Raw genomic sequence first — 17,417 nt, 5'->3', positions numbered from 1 at the left:
GGAAAAAACTGATTGCAAGTCACCAGGTTCAATTCTCAGCTCAGCTAGTGTGCTTTAAAAACAACCACCAAACCCTTCTGTAAGGGACACACATACACAAGCTAACCTTGCCTCGGAGCAGTTTACATGTGCTACAAACTCTAGGGTCTTTGCAGTCATACACCTCTATCACCAAGACCCCGGCAATTAACTGCTCCTGCCAAACCTTTTTCCTGCAATAATTCCCATTATTCATTATCCCGTTATTGCCTTTGTGTTATAACAATGGTCCACGTGATGCAAGCCCGGAATAACCTTGTGTACCTGCTGCTACTGTTAATATTGATTAACTAATATTGTACCTGCACTTCTGCTCTGCTTTAAACTCAGATTTCCTCAAGCTGGTGCCTGCCCTTCTACAAATATGATTAAATATTGGGCTTCAAAAGAACTGAAAACGAAAGGTTTTCCCAGGGCTCAGAATCTATGTGCCGCATTTAAAAGTTTACGTTCATGGTGAAACTACAGACCGTATGGTCAGGGTGCTGTGTATGACAAAAACAGGGGTTTTATTATGGCAAGGGTGGATGTTTTTGCAGAGCACACAAGACTGGAAACTCAGAACTGGAGTAAGATGACTAAAGAGCTGTTTTAAAAGCAGAACAAGCCCATTCTGAACTGCAGTTGCACCATGGAAGTCGAACGGAATCCGTTCTGGAAGTCCGTTCGACTTCCAAAATGTTCGGAAACCAAAGTGCGGCTTCTGATTGGCTGCAGGAAGCTCCTGCAGCCAATCAGAAACTGTGGAAGCCCCATCGGACGTCCAGTTCCAAAGAACATTTGCAAACTGGAACAATCGCTTCTGGGTTTGAAGCATTTGGGAGGCAAAACATCCGAGTTCCAAGGCGTTCAGGATCCAAGGTACAACTGTATAGAGTTGGAAGGGTCCCAATGCAAGAATCACAGCTAAAGAATCCCTGACAGATGTCCATCCAACCTCTGCTTAAAAACCTCCAAGGAAGGAGAGTCCACCACCTTCCAAGGGAGTCCATTTCAATGTTGAACAGCTCTTGCCGTCAGAGAGTTCATGTCAGATTCACAGAGCAGAGGGAACTCTTTGTCCCTTTGACCTCCCCATCTCCTCCGCTCCATCCTAGATTCTCTGCTATTCCGAGGAGCCATTGACAAATATATGTGTACACCTGCTGAAGCACTAACTATAGCACCAACAATAGGCTATTTTGGTGAGAAATATGGGAGGTTAATAGGATTAATTAAGAGATTCCAGAGAGCTTCCTCCCCGCTTCCTTGTTGCGCGGCTCCAAGGAGACCTCACAAATTAATCACTCAAGCAGCACTCAGACCCACCCACCCATCCCCACAGGGGTTCCCACAGCAGGTCCTGGAGGCTTGAGAGCCTGTTGTTGCATAACGAATGCTCGGCTGGTAACACACTGCAAGAAGGAAGGTCACGACTGGACCTTTGGCAAGCTCTTGCAAACAAGTCCATTTCACAGCTGAGCATGCAAGTGCTTTCCCATCAGGTGGAAACCTACGCAGCACAGAGGTCAGGCTTGGATCCTGTGGAGCATGTAATGGGCAGAGCCCAGTTCATAGGCATACACAGTGCCTTGCAAACATTCTCCAGGCTGGATTCTCAGCACGGAGAGAGACAATTGGTCAGTCTAAATTAGCATTATCTGCACTAATGGACTGTGGCTTTCCAGAATTTCAGACAAGGCAGTATTTCCCAGCCTTATCTGGGGATGTCAGAAATTGAACCGGAGATCTTTTGCATGCAAACCAAACTGTACCCTTTCCCAAAAGCACACCATGCTGTCCAGGGATAATGTTTAGAAAGACCCCATCTATACAACTGCTCAGTTTTTGGTAGAATTCTAAGGTCACCGTTACAAACCTATGCCTCTCTAGCCTCTTGGAAGACCTGCAAACAGGTTAGAGGATTTTATATGTGTGTGTGTGTGTGAGTGTGAGTGTGAGTGTGTGTGTGTGTGTGTGTGTGTGCGTGCGCGCAGTGCCTTTGTATGCCTTCTCTGTTCTGAGACTTTGAAGCAGTACAGCAGAGATGAGGGAACCTGTCACTCTCCAGAATTTGCTGGACTCCATCAGCCCTGACCATTTGGCGAAAGGAGCTGGAGTCTAACATCATCTGGAGCTGTGCATCATTCCTGTGCAAAGTCATGGTATACGTTAAGATTCAGGTTCAATCATCCACCTGCACCTCTAATTAAATGCTCTCAGGTTGCAGAGAGCTGAAAGATTTTCCCCACCCCATCTTCTCTCCAAATAAGAGGGCACAAACAAGAAGGCAATCGTCCCCACTTGAACCTGCCCAGATGCCAGCGCTTTTCTTCTGAGGCCATTCTCCAGGAGTGCCGACCAGAGGAAGAGTCTTTCAAATGTAGCACCCCCTATTCCAGCACACTTCCCCCAGGAACAAGCCAAGACATCATTTACAAAGCCCTTTTGAATTTGTTGCAGAACAATACCATACTGACCCGCCTGCTGCTGTAATTGTGTTTTAATTCAGGTCGCATTTAATTAGTCTTTTAAAAAATGCTGCATAAAATGCCCTGGACATTTTATTTAAACAGAAAGGTGGAGATTCAAATATTGATTTTAGGTGAAATAATCCACCCCAAACTGAAGCTGCTGGCATTTAGCACATGCTAGGTCCATCTACTGTGGCATTATTGCTTGAGGGCCACTTTATTCATAGAGAAACACCTCTTGGAAAAAGCTTCTCCACCATCAACCATTGTTCCCCTCCCTTTAAAAAAGAGGAATACACACACAATGGCTATGCAGGGTTTTCTCAACTGCACAAAAATCAGTGGCCTTTCTTAGCAGAGGTCCTGCAGTTCCGGAACTGGATTCATAGAACTATGGAATTGCAGAGTTGGAAGGGACCCTGGAATGCAGGAATCTCAACTAAAGTATCAATGACATGTGGCCACCTGCCCCTCTGTCCAAAACAACAATGGAAAGCCCTGATTAGATCACACCAATCCTTAGGACTATTCCTGCCGGAATGGATGCCTCACCTTTCAGATGTGCTTCAGAAGGGATGACATTGCACTTCTTGAAGAACTCGTCCGCTAAGCTATCCACCACTAGCAGCTCAGTCTCATCTCCACCAGATCTTATGGCCGAAACGACATCCGAGTGTTGCTTGCCCTCCATGCACACCCCGTTCACCTGCAAGGAATGCAATGCATTTCTGAGATTAGATAAAGCAGCAGGTCTTCTGGTAGGTGAAAAGAAAAGCTGTCACCTTAGACCAGGAGTGGGCAACCTTCTTGACATTGAAGGCCATGTGCATCAGTAGGTGGGCTGTCTGGGGAAGCCTGGGAGAGGCCATGTGCTGGAGTTGTGATTAACAGGGTCACACATTTACACTCATGACAAATGGGGGGGGAGAAAGAACATGCTTGGGGGTTACAGCTTCCCACGCACCACCCTACCCATCACAAACCATGCTCCCCCCAGTGCACCAGAGATATGGAGGGACAACTTGAAGGTCCTTCAAGAGTCAGCCTACCCACATGTGTTTCAGGAGAACTTGCCCATCATTTTATGGAAGAGCCCCCATAGGCTCTCAAGGGACTCACCCAGAGGACATTTATTGAGCATGCATCCCAATTTGCTTGCTCAAAGCTTACACAGTGGTTACACAGGATAGGCCTGTCATCTATCTGGTCTTCATTGAATATTTGTTCAGATTTGTTTGTGGGGAGGTTATACAACAGCAAGTGTTCACCCCGATTTGCTTGCAGGGTGTTTGTACTGCTTCCTGTTACGTTCATTCTAAACTTTTCACTTGCCTTCATTTTCCCAACTGCAAAAAGGTTTCTCTCTCTCTCTCTATCTCTCTCTTTTAAAAAAGTGAATTCCTTGCACCAAGGCCACAGAGGACTTTAACCCACTTTCACTGTGCAAGCCTAATTTTCCAGGATGGGCTTGAATCGCTCCCGCAAAACACTGACGGTCTGGAGGCACAGTCTGAGAACTGCAAATACCGAAAGTACAAGCCAGTCACGCCTGGCTTCGCTGGGGTGTGTGGGTTGCAGGACCACACTGTGCATTCCAGCATGGAGACAAACTCCTTCAGTGTCTAAGAACCTTTTGATAGGGACCATCAAACCAGAAAGTATGCAAACCAGTCCATGATCAAAGGGGTGCCACTAGAACAATTAAGGAGCTTCCTGAGAACTTTGAGTAGCATACGAATCAGGAACGAAAGCGGGACCATTGGTATTTGGGGCCTGGGAGAAGCTCAACACTGGCCTGTATTAACTCTCTACCATTATCCCCACCACCAGAAGGTTCAACAAAGACGGAAATGCGGCTACAAGAGTCTGCTGTAGATTATTTTATCATTCAAAACCACAAGGCCTGAAGTTCCTATGCGATTCAAAATGTTGTATTCCAAATATTTTGACCTAGAGTATGAAGCCAACCAGAGCCACATCCTGGTTTGTTATCATTGGAGACCAGTACCTTGCCATGACACAGCAGGTAGGGTGAGGGGGTGGCTGGGTTGCAGCAGCAGCAGCAGCAGGAACAAAGTAGATTTGCACAGAGACCAGAATACCATTTCCATGTCCACTGTGTGCAATCCTCCTTCTTGCATACTGGAACAATTGATGTGTTGAAAGAGCAAGCTACAGTCAAGCAATGTAACTGAGATCATAGAATTGTAGTGTTGGAAGGAAACCCGAGAGTCACCTGGTCCACCCCCCTGGCAAATAGACATTCTGTTATGGCGACTGCAACCTAGATTTATAAGGCACCTAGCTTATATATATATATATATATATATGTTTTCGTAGATTTCGAATCAGGAACGAAAGCGGGACCATTGGTATTTGGGGCCTGGGAGAAGCTCAACACTGGCCTGTATTAACTCTCTACCATTATCCCCACCACCAGAAGGTTCAACAAAGACGGAAATGCGGCTACAAGAGTCTGCTGTAGATTATTTTATCATTCAAAACCACAAGGCCTGAAGTTCCTATGCGATTCAAAATGTTGTATTCCAAATATTTTGACCTAGAGTATGAAGCCAACCAGAGCCACATCCTGGTTTGTTATCATTGGAGACCAGTACCTTGCCATGACACAGCAGGTAGGGTGAGGGGGTGGCTGGGTTGCAGCAGCAGCAGCAGCAGGAACAAAGTAGATTTGCACAGAGACCAGAATACCATTTCCATGTCCACTGTGTGCAATCCTCCTTCTTGCATACTGGAACAATTGATGTGTTGAAAGAGCAAGCTACAGTCAAGCAATGTAACTGAGATCATAGAATTGTAGTGTTGGAAGGAAACCCGAGAGTCACCTGGTCCACCCCCCTGGCAAATAGACATTCTGTTATATATATATGAGTTTCTAACACTGGTTCGTGCCCTGTCAAGAAGAGGCAGTTGTTCTCCATCCTCCATGTTCATGAAGGTACCAGCCCAGGTCTCCTCCAGAGGGATGAAGCAACCCACCAATGCTCTCCCCACCATACCTGAAAGGTGGAAGCAGAAGTCGCACAACCAAGGCACCCATGCGCTTGGGCCTCACTGTGTCCGACCTCCACTGTCAGAGCCAGCAAGCCTCTGAATACCAGATCCTAGGAATCACCAGTAGGGAGAGGGGCTGCTGCGCTTAGGCCCTGCTTGCAGGCCTTCTCATAGGCAATTGGTTAGCCAATGTGAGAACAGGATGCTAGACTTGTTGGTTCCCTGTTGGCCTGACCCTGCGGTGCTCTTCTTATGAGCATCAAGTCTCACACTTTTGGTTTTCTGGTGAGCACAACAGGAGGGTTCCCACTTTTAAAGAATTAACTGGGGTAGCAATGGATAAGACGGGAGGGGAGAACAGCCCGTCACCAATCAACAGATGGTGGGGCTGACCACATGGATATTTACTAGCCAAAACACTGTCCACACAAACTTCTGGTGTAACATGCAGTGCTGGCTTCACCCGTGGACACAGCAATGGGGCTAGGGAGGAAGCAAGATGGGCGTTTAGAGCAGCAACCGGTTTGTCAGAGGGAAGAAGAATCTTCTACAAACAACACACAGACAACAGCTTTCCAGGCAGCCTCCCTGTCGGTTTGTACACAACGTCACGTGCCTGGTGTGCAGGCCTGTCATCTAGCCTGTGTGCATCTCTGGCCACACAAACCTGGCAGCTTTGCTTGTGCAATCCTGTGCTAATCGCTTCAGGGAAATCTGATTTTAATGAGGTTTTGCTGGCTTCTCTGCTAATCCCTGAACGGCTCCGGCATGAAAGATCTGGCTGTAATTGGTGCCACGGCAACTAATACATTTGTCTTCCTCTAGTTCAGCAGTTCACAAGCCTTTTAGTGAAACGACCCAATGATGGAACTCTTATTTGTATTCAAGGCGCACCGTCTCACAACTTGATCCAAAAAACCCCACCAAAACCCTTTTCCGCCAATAGATTCTCAGCCCACTGCACTGCTTGCAATATCTCTCCTTTGCTCCTTAAAAAAAGGGCCTGTTGGTTTGGATTTGAGCCAAAACGACCAATATCCAAATACTAACAATACCGAAGGAGACATTTTCTATGGTGGAGAGAGTGAACACTGAATGCACAATTTCTTAGTTACTTTTGACCACTCCTTCCTTCCTTCCTTCCTTCCTTCCTTCCTTCCTTCCTTCCTTCCTTCCTTCCTTCCTTCTTGCTGGTGCCTCCCCATAGAACATGTCAGATTTCATTTCATGAAATGTATATACCGCTTGATTCTAAAAACAAAACAGAGCTCCAAGTGATTTACAAAAACAAATGTGGAAGCTCCTCGGGGCAGGGACCTATTTTGTTTGGTGGTGCTTTAATTAAAATGAGAGCAGCTAGGAATCCACAAGACTCTGAGCAAGAAACATGGAACTGAAGCTGCTGCATCAGCCAGGTGGGCCCTGTTACCAGGGAAGCGAGCAAGAGTGGTGGTACCATGCTAAAATAATCCTTTTGCATCAGTCCACACTGACACACTGCTGCCCATGACTCTCCACACACTGAAGTCCCAGAATAGTAGCTGTACAACCCCCCCCCCACCTTAATGTCAAAGTAAAGGCCTTTGAGAAAGAAACACAAGAATTACACATACCTAAGGCAGGATAAACTGCCAAGTTACGTGCGTGGGAAAAATGGAGGAGGGGTGCGCAGATCTGTAAAACCAGAATGGCTTTCAAGTTGGGAGATGAGAGCTGAACTCCTCAATTTTTGACGGCATTTAGGTTTAATTTAAAAAGTGGGTGTGCAGGGAGAGAAGAAAATTTGGAAAAACACTGCACTAGCTGCCCTGCTACTATCTCAACCTGGATCATAAGCTACATTTATAGCCAACTCACAAACAGCTAGGTCACTCTAATTTTGCTAATTCCCCTATGGCAACCCCTATGAAACTCCATTAGCTCTTTGGTTTGCTGAACAATTATGGAAGGAAACTCCACCGCACCACTATACAGGGAAGGTGACATGGGAGCTCTGGTTGCAATGGCCACATGTGAAAATTGAGACACACCCAGTTCCGATGTAAGAAACCATCATTTATTGTTATGATGACCACAAACCTCTGACTCGCATGCTCCTAACTCCTCCTTTGCCGATGAGAGGAGAAGACTACAGATGCTTTTGCAGTTTTTGGCAGCACCCAGAAACCAGGGAACCATGGCCTATCCACACAAAAAGGATAAAACCACCGCTTGACACCCTGGTTCCATTTTAACTAACCATGGTTAGAACAAACTACAATTCAGAAATGGGACGTAACACAAAGCTGTAGCTTATCCCAAAGCGGAAGTTTTCAATCTCCTCGTGTACTGAGGAGGAAGATAAGAGGGAAGCATGCAAGTCAGTGCCCCCCCACAGTTGGCTTTTGTAGCAAACCATGGTTTGTTACACCTGAACAGAGCCATATAGTTACAGGTCACAAAGGAGTGAGAACTCACCCCAAGGATTTCAGTCCTGCCAGTCTGTTTGCTATGTGACCTATTTCCACACCACTTCAAGGGACCTTGTTTGGGGCCTGTGCACATCTCACCCCCAACCCCGTATACCTCTATAATGCGGTCTTGAGGCAGGAGTCCTGAGGCTTCGGCTGGCGAATCTGGATCCACCGCTCGTACATACTGGCCCGGCTTGGCCTTGTCGCTGTGGAGGTTGAATCCATACCCATTGGGGCCCTTCTTCATCCGGCAGAGGCGAGGCCTCAAATCTTTCTAAAGGGGAGAAACACAAGAAGCATTGAGACTGCAGTTTGTGGTCATTTCTCCATCCTACTCTCAACTTCTCCATTGATCTCTTTCCAGATTGTATAGCCAGGACCATCTGGAGACAGAAATGTAGGTTTTTAAAGTGTGACTTGCCATTCATAACTCTGCAAATGTTGGTCTGGGTCCGCAGAGGATTACCAGTGCAGCTCTGGCTAGCTAGCCTGGCTTTTGTATCCTAGGGTCGTACTGAAGCCAGTGAGACCAGGAATGTTACCCTCTCCCCCCCCCCCCAAACTGCATGATATCTAGGATAATAGTGTCTCATACCAATTGTAAACAAGCTGTGAAAGTCTATAAATGGAAAAATGAAGGTGCTATATGTACTTTTCCCTATTTGCTTTGTAACGCAAGAAAATCTCAATAAAAACCAATTTAAAAAAATACTGCACCCCTTAACTGACCTGTGTTTGCTGAATACCCATACAAAACAGCAAGAGAGCCAATGCTTTACATAATGAAACCCTGTCATTCCTCCTATACATCCATATATATTTGTACAAAGGATTAGCAACCCAAACGAGTGTTTACTGGGAACTTTAATACCCACAACAACAGAGATGGTAGAAGAACACCCAACCCTCCCATTATTCATTTATTTGACTCGTTGCGGCACCCTGCCTCCATGCTTCCTCTTTGAATGGAGATAGGAAAGCTGGGCAGTGATGGAAGAACACGTCATTCACAGCCACTGCCCACACTGAGGAGGAGCTGGCACACCCAGCAGCTGGCACAACTTCACCCCCCTCAAACAAGGAAGCCAAGTCCATGACGAAGCTTCTTTGGGAAGTGGAACATCCAGTAATTGCAACATATCCCCACAGACATACAGGGCAGAATCCACAGCCACCCTCAGTCACCTCACTCTTCAATATGGTGTGCTCAAAGGACACCCATTTCTGCAACTCGTGTGGTGCCTCTCAGTTGGCCTATGATCAAATAAGCATGTCAGATGCTCACCTCACTGCCACGTCTCTTTTTAGGAAACAGCTAGGTGGATCTACCACCTGATTCCTACGTCTGCCTATGAGCTACTGGAAAACCCATCTTCCTCCACTGCTCATGCTGGTACAATGTTTTCCCCCAGATATGGAGCTCTAGAAAAAGAGGACACCCCCACCCTAACATTTAGTCTTATATTTTTGTTTATTTATTGCCCGCCTTCACCCGACGATCCCAGGGCAGGATTCAGCATAAAAACACAATGTTAGAAACCATTTTAGAACAACCTGACAATTATCTTCCTACGCAAAGGAACAAAAAAGAAAGACTAGAGCATTCTGGGGAGGAGAGAAAGGAACTCTTCCCACTAAAAGTTTCCAGGTTGATGTTAGAATTTCTTCTGCAAGCCGCTTTGGTATTTTATATGAGCGAGAAACCAATGCCGCTATTCATTATCAGATTTAAGAATGTGAAAGCTCTATACTAAATACACTGTGGGAGGAGACTTTTAAGTGACTTTTTTCATTGCTGGGAAACACATGGGGACCATCATGTCAGAAATGTGGTATAGGAGTTGAGGGCAAGCTTCAGTTTAAAGAGCTGGCCCTTACTCTGGAAGAGGAAAGAGGGGTGGGGGCCCTGTGGACTCCTCCAGATACTGCAAGACTTCCATCAGCTCCAGCTGGCGTGGCCAATGGTCAGGTAATGAGGTGAGTCCAGCAACACCTAGAGAGCCAGTCACTGGTTCTTCACGCCTGTTCCAGGAATTCACAGAATATGAGCAGATGGACCTTCCTTTGGAATTTTCTCCTTAGGATAGATATTGACACATGCTGAAACACCCAATTCCTCAGCCATTTACAGCACACGAACTTGTCTCAGAAGCTTTAGCCATGATGGCACACTGACCCGGCAACCCTAGCAACATGTGTCCTCCACAGACTTGGCCGGGAGCGAATCTTCTCATGCATTGCTTGCCAGATGACGAAACACACAAGCATTCCTCAAATTATGCTACAGCCTCTGATGCATGCTGGAGGTTTTGAACAAAACCCTAAGTTTTAAGATTTGCATTTGCCAGAACAGCTTGTTTGGTATGCAAGGAGGCAGGGTGGGTTATAGCTATGATTTAGAGCTGCAGTGTCTCTTTCCTAACCCCGTCCAAACTTTTCCTGCGAACCTACTGCTCAAGGAGGCACCCTGTGGATCCTGTTGCTGGAAGAACTCTGTTTATGATGAGTGGGTTTGGGGAAAGGAAGTATGGCAAGGGAGGATCAGGTCATCCCCCTTCCTCCAGCGAAAGAACCCGCTTGACTTTGTTTCCCAATTATGGTTCAAATCTTAAGAAAACATTTCATCACAGAATGCATAAAGGCGAAAGTTCTGGGAAGTCTGACGTAAGGACAAATCGACAGAAAACAGAAGATCACTGCACCAACACACCATCAAGGGTAGCAAACAGAGTACAAGAATTGCACATCATCTATCAGACAGAAAGATGGAGGAATGTATTGGGGGTCCCACGTTGGCAACCATCAAGGGGATGAGTGGAATCCTCCTAGAGATCAAAGCCTTTGTTTCTCAAAGGACCACAGAAGACAGTATGCCATCACTCCTGTCTTAATAGACCAGCTATTTGAGTTGGCAGTCACTTGCTTCTAGGGTCCCCACTTTTAAATTCCCAATGGCTGCTCACGTGCTGTTACTTTAAATAAGAGTAAGAATCAGCTTGATAAGACAAAATGCCCCCAGTTACAAGCACTTTTTAATTCAAGCCAAGAGCAGGGCTGGGCGATATTAGGTTTTCAACATCGCAGTGTATCACCAGCCAAACACTGCAGTTTGGCGATACACCACGATGTTGAAAAAAGTGGCATTGGTCCTGGCCCTTGAGGCACTGTGTGAAACTGCCACAGCTCTCACCGCGGGAGCTGGGGCTCTTTCACCCCTGCGCCTTGCAGGTCGGGGCCAATGCCCAAGCCCACTGCTCAGCTGGGGGGGAGGATCCCGCCTGACAGCTGAGCAAGCCAGACCACTCCCCAAGATGGAGGGAGCCCTGTAATGGAGCCTGACAGCTTCCGTTGGCAGGGCTCCTTTGCCAGCAGGGGGAAGAGGGTGGGTAAACGACCTTCTTCTCCTGGGAGAAAGAGGCCGCTTAGTTTTCTATTCCCCCAAGCTGAGGGAGCCCAAATCCTTCTCCCACTTGCACACTAGCTGAAGAAGAAACAGGGCTTCCTCAGCTGGGGAGTGGGAGCAGTTTAACGGCGCCCCCACCCCACCGATGGCTTGTGTGCCGAGTTCGGGGCTCTGTAAAACTGCTTGGCTGAGACGAGGGCCGCTGCGCTCTCCTCAGCCAAGCATTTTAAAGACACGGAGGAAGGAACAAGCTGTATCGTCGCCTCACCAATGCAGCCTGTTTCTCCCTCTGCACTGGGTGCTGGAGGGACTCAGGAGTGGTGGTGGTTTCACCAGTGATATACCGCTGAGTGAAACCATCATTGCAGTTAGCTCCTCATAGCGATTCTGGGCGATATATTGCTCTATCGCCCAGGCCTACTCAAGAGCGGGCTTTTCTCCAAGATTCCACCACCTCCCACAATTTTCCCTTCTGCGGAAATCAAAGTGGCAAGGAAAGAAGGGGATTGCCTTCACTTTACACATCCCAGACAGACCTTTCTATTGCTATCATCCAGACTTGTTGGCAAGAGGCATGGCTTGGGGGATATTTGGACAGCCCTCAAGAATGATGGACATCTCTGGATCAATCTCTGGGAACTAGTTCTGCTAAAAAGGCCTGAAGGCTGTGGAACTAGCATTCTATCAAGATGTATTTCAAGAAGAAGAAGAAGAAGAAGAAGAAGAAGAAGAAGAAGAAGAAGAAGAAGAAGAAGAGTTTAGACTTGATATCCCACCTTTTACTCCCCTTAAGGAGTCTCAAAGTGGCTAACAATCTCCTTTCCCTTCCTCCCCCACAACAAACACTCTGTGAGGTGAGTGGGGCTGAGAGACTTCAAAAAAGTGTGACTAGCCCAAGGTCACCCAACAGCTGCATGTGGAGGAGCAAGGAAGTGAACCCAGTTCACCAGATTACGAGTACACTGCTCTTAACCACTACACCACGCTGGCTCTCAAGCCATTTTCCTCAAACATGCCCCCGGCATACTTTTTCTGTTGCAAGAACTCTGCCAACAGAAAGATCTGAAGTGCCCTTCTATGCAAGAAACCGCCCTGTTTAAAATGGCCCTTGCAATGAGAATCTGGGCACTGGATATCAAACAGCTTTACTGTTTTCAGTTATGGTTGTGAAAGAAACCCCTAATCCCGCCTCCCCTGCAGCTCCTTAAAAAAAGAGAAGACATTCTTCTCATAACTCTCCTCCTCCTCCCTGAACGCAAGCTCACCAGGGATGAGTTCAGAAGCCTCTTCTCTCCATATTTCCCAGGACTAGATTGTGGAGTACAACTTGCACACAATGCAGAATTGTTACCATGCATTTGTTTAGTCTATGGTTTCCAATAAAAAGGAATGAGCCTTCTATCTCTCTCCTCCTGCATTCCTCCCCCCTTTTCAACATCACTCATTACAACTACCCAGCTCAGAAACCAGAGACACCTTTCTAGCAGCTCAGTGGGGAAAAATACACTTTCATTTCTACTGTGTACCTTTTTTGAAGTTTAGCTAAATTATGGGAATGGTTCAGCAGCTGAACCAAGCTCTTCCCTTGCCTGTATGCCTCCACCCCTCTGCCCCATGCACAAAACACATGGCTGTCGGTGCAACTGACACCCTCCTTCCCTTGCTTCTGCACTCAAGACATTCTCACGTTCTGCCCTCTACCACTTCCTTAACTCCGTTTCTCACCATCGCAGGGGGCAGAGAAAACTAGCCAATAAGAAAAGCACCTCATCTCCATTTAGCTCCAATGCATTTGGGAAGAAATTCCAGAGGAAACCCCCCCCCCCCGATTTTTGTGTTTAAGAAAATGTGTTCTGTGCCACATTCTGTCTATGCTAGTTATAGCAAGAACTTTAGCTATGCAACCAATTGCAGCTTTTTGGCATGGCCATAAGGAAAGGCCTGAAGGTTTTTATAAAGAATTGGCAGGCAGTTCCTTTACGATACCTACTCCCAGGTGCACCGTGTCCTGCTAGCACAGACATGTGTACAGTACAAAACCCCACAAAAGCAGGCACATGCCGATAAATACACACACCCCTGAAACATTCCTCCTTTGAAATAGCACCACCACCGCCTCACAAAAACAAAACAGGGCTCTGAATATTATCCCCCCACCTACACCAGCGGCTTTCCAGAATTCTGCTACCCAATTCTATATAGTGGGTAGGTTGGCTCTAAGAGACCAAGGGCAAAACAGTGTGCAAGTTTGTGCCTAAGGGTACCAATGTGAGCATGCACACAAATAATTCTGTCAACCGAAGTTCCCCTTTTATTTACAGTCTGGTCTCTCAGAGCCAAGCATGCAAAATAATCCAAACATGGACCCAACATTGCCTCATATTAAAATAAATCCAATGCAAACAATGTATTGCAGTGCTTAGAGCAGGGGCGAGGAGCCCCCAGCCCAAATTTGTCTCGGCACAGATCTCCAAGATGGCCCGTGGCGCAGCAGCTTCAAAACCACAGGCAGTTGCCCCAAACTTGATGTCGTATGTGATGCTAGCTTCAGGCAGGTAGAGAAATAGCTGGAGCATCTGCAGAATAGAGCTCTCTGTGTGGAACACTATTACACTCTGCTTGGCCCTTGGGAAGCACAGAGCCCAGGGCTTGCAAAGCCACAGTGTTTCCCAACAGCCAAGCTGGCTGCTGGGCATCTGGGAAGCGCCATGCAAAGTTGCATTGCAAAAGCCAAGCACAGCTATTGCCTTCATGAAAAGAAAAGCAAAACTGGGGATTCCCAAAGCAACAAGGCAGATGATCCGTTTCATCTGCAAATGCCAAGACAATCTCTTTTGTTTTAACATGCTTGAACTGAATAAGGCATTCCACTGCTGTGTATACCCTGCAGCTTTGAAAACACATTCCTAAGCATATGCTTTTCCCATCAAAGATTTATGGGAAGTGTAGTTTACCCCTGAGTCACAATTCTCAGCAACCCGTAACAAACTACAGCACCTAGAATTCTTTTAGGGCCAGAATGTGATTTGGGTGTTTCAAGGTATTGGGTGCATACAGAACAATGGTCCACCTAGAATCTGCATCATTTACTTTAGCCTTCCCCAACCCCCCACATGCTGTTTGGGACTACAGCTCCCAACTTAACTGACCATTAGCCATGCTGGTAGGAGTTTGAGTCCAGCAACACCTGCAGGGCAACCAGTTAAGGAAGGCTGGTCTGCACTGACTGGCAGCAGCTCTCCAAAGTTTCAGAAAAGAGACTCCAGGGGTTGAAACAGATCCCTTCTATATGCAATGCATGTGCTCTATCTCTGAGCTACAGCTCTACTCTTGTGTGTAGTTATTTACAACAGAACCAGTTAATTCTCATCTGGGTTATGTAGGCCTCTGATTTTCCAAGTGAGGAAAATCCAAGTGGCTTTGCTAAAACTCTACTGGGAAACGGATCATCTGCCTTGTTGCTTTGGGAATCCCCAGTTTTGCTTTTCTTTTCATGAAAGCAATAGCTGTGCTTGGCCTTTGCAATGCAACTTTGCATGGCGCTTCCCAAATGCCCAGCAGCCAGCTCGGCTGTTGGGAAACACTGTGGCTTTGCAAGCCCTGGGCTCTGTGCTTCCCAAGGGCCAAGCAGAGTGTAATAGTGTTCCACACATAGAACATGCCTTTGCAAGTTGGGATTTAAATGTACGCCACTGGTTTTCAGCAAGAAGACAGCCATTACTCTGCTTGACACAGGGGCCATCAATCACCTTCCCAACTTTTTCCAGCTCTGTGCCATTTTGTACAAGCCTCAAGTATTTATATAAAAAAAACCCCAAGCACTTAGGAAGTCACTCCTCTGACAGCGCAACTACAAATTGAACATGATCTCAATTTGCATGGGAATGCAAAGGTGAGCAATCCCTAAAAGCAGTGCTAATGGAAAAACTGAAGGATGACACTGGGCCATGGGGAGGAATGTTTACAGCATGAACCTGGCTCTGTTTAGTCTCCATTTACTGCTTTGGAGCCATTGTTTTACGGTGAAGGAAAGCAGGCAGTCGCCAGCACTTGCAGGCATGGGGCATCTGGAGCTGGGTTATCCAAGCCAAAACCATCCATGAGCCAGCTAGCACAAGAAACTCTGGGCAGCTTCAGACTGAAACTTCTAAGGCTAAACACATTAAACCAGAAAAACAGCTTTGTGCAGAGCTTTCAGCCTGATCTTCATTGTGGGTTGCTGTCCCATAGCCCCCAGTCAGACTTGGTTACAAGCAGAATAGTGACCCAAATGGTTGACTTGCATTCACTACCATGCAATTTATTGAGGACTCTGGAATCAGATGGAATGAAAGGGATGGAAAGAAGCAGGACCTAAGGATGCAAAGTTCAGCAGGTTATGTTACCTTTGATCTTGGAAGGCAGCATCTCCTGCCCCCTTAACCCACAGAATCGTAGAACTGAAGGGTTGGAAGGGACCCCGAGAGTCATCTAGTCCAACCCTCTGCAATGCAGGAATCTCAACTAGATCATCCATGACAGGTGGCCATCCAACCTCTGCTTTGAAACCTACAAGGAAAGAGAATCTGCCACCTCTTGTGGAAGTCTGCTCCACTGTCAAAGAGCTCTTACTGTCCAAAAGTTCTTCTTGATGCTTAGTCGGAATTTCAAATACAGCATTTAGCAGCCAGTACCTGCAGATGCAGGTGGCGCTGTGGGTTAAACCACAGAGCCTAGGACTTGCCAATCAGAAGGTCGGCGGTTCGAATCCCCCCTATGGGGTGAGCTCTTGTTGCTCTGCCCCAGCTCCTACCAACCTAGCAGTTCAAAAGCATGTCAAAGTGCAAGTAGATCAATAGGTACCGCTCCGGTGGGAAGGTAAACAGCATTTCCATGCACTGCTCTGGTTTCGCCAGAAGCGGCTTAGTCATGCTTGCCACATGACCCGGAAGCTGTACGCTGGCTCCCTCGGCCAGTAAAGCGAGATGAGTACCGCAACCCTAGAGTTGTCCTGGACCTAATGGTCAGAGGTCCCTTTACCTGCAGATTAAACATCCCTTTGAAACAAACAAACAAGCAAACAAAAGATTTTTAAATGTCACTATTAGAATTGTGCAATGCCATTTTGTGCATAATGGGGGTGGGGACTTGTCCAACTCAGTATCCCACCTCCACCCAAAGTTTCTTCAGTGGAAGAATGTTAAGGAGAGCAATGCACAGTTAACTTTCCCTAGCTCACGGCTGTGCCTTATGGCTAGGCCAGGCTCCGTCCAACCTGTCCTGTTCCCCTCTTACACCCAAGCACTGCATGGCACAGGCAGCATAATGCTATCCATGAGTCACCACTGAAGTCAGTGAGACTTACTCCTGGGTAAATATGTGGACAGGGGCTGTGGACAAAAGGTAGCCTCTCTGCACAATTCTTGCACTGTTAAAATGAAGCACTATTTGGGCAGGAATGTGCCTGCCAGCACACACAAAGTTTAATTTATTAAAGGAAGGAAAGCAACATAAACTTGCATTGTGGTTACTTGCTAAAGAGAGGTGGGAAGGCAGCTTCCGCCAGTGAGCAGGCTATCAGCAGCCTCAGTGCAGAACACTATGGTAATCCTACCTGCCCACTTAACTTCCTGACTGCCAATGACAGCAGAATAGCAAAAGGGCCAATTCTTGCAACCACTGGGCTTGCGGTTGCCATCTGGCACTGATGAGGCTGCCTGCATCCTGTCCATCACCGATTACACAAAGCCACATGTTCCATAATGCTTTTTAATGCACTCTACTGCAAGTTTCAGCTGTTAAACACGTTTGTACTGATGCACAAGCCTTCAGCATTGCTCATGCAGGGCCCACATACAAATGTCCGGCCATGGGCAGAGACCATATACACAGCTGAATTTCAAACAGAATTTTTACAGGGCGTTGGCCTTAATTATCAAGTTTCTACGGAAAAACCAAAGAAACTGCCCAGCTTCTGACTCAAAGCTTACTGACATGTTAATAGAATTGTCCTAGCTCTGCAGAACAGTAAGGGCAGACAATCACCACAGCTACACCAAAAGTGAAACAATCAAA

General features: G+C 46.9%; 1 protein-coding gene and 1 long non-coding RNA gene across 3 annotated transcripts in view; one reads left to right on the top strand and one right to left on the bottom strand.

Moving 5' to 3' along the window:
- The window catches only part of LOC310699462, a 222,481-nt gene that overhangs the window by 53,253 nt on the left and 151,811 nt on the right, over positions 1-17,417 (top strand). The window lies entirely within an intron of this gene.
- The window catches only part of NHERF1 (NHERF family PDZ scaffold protein 1), a 60,389-nt gene that overhangs the window by 11,730 nt on the left and 31,242 nt on the right, over positions 1-17,417 (bottom strand). For both annotated transcript variants that reach the window (XR_014522073.1, XM_083487247.1), the window contains exons 2-3: positions 8,073-8,234; positions 3,045-3,198 (exon numbers count right to left, since the gene is read on the bottom strand). Coding sequence is in view for 1 of the 2 variants with exons in the window: in XM_083487247.1 (XP_083343373.1) it covers positions 3,045-3,198; positions 8,073-8,234 (316 nt within the window). In the remaining variant the exon portion in view is untranslated. The remainder of the gene's footprint in view (positions 1-3,044; positions 3,199-8,072; positions 8,235-17,417) is intronic.

This window comes from Podarcis liolepis (assembly GCF_965112155.1).
Source record: "Podarcis liolepis genome assembly, chromosome: 2".
NCBI classification, from domain to species: domain Eukaryota; kingdom Metazoa; phylum Chordata; class Lepidosauria; order Squamata; family Lacertidae; genus Podarcis; species Podarcis liolepis.
This window is presented reverse-complemented; position numbering and strand designations above follow the sequence as displayed.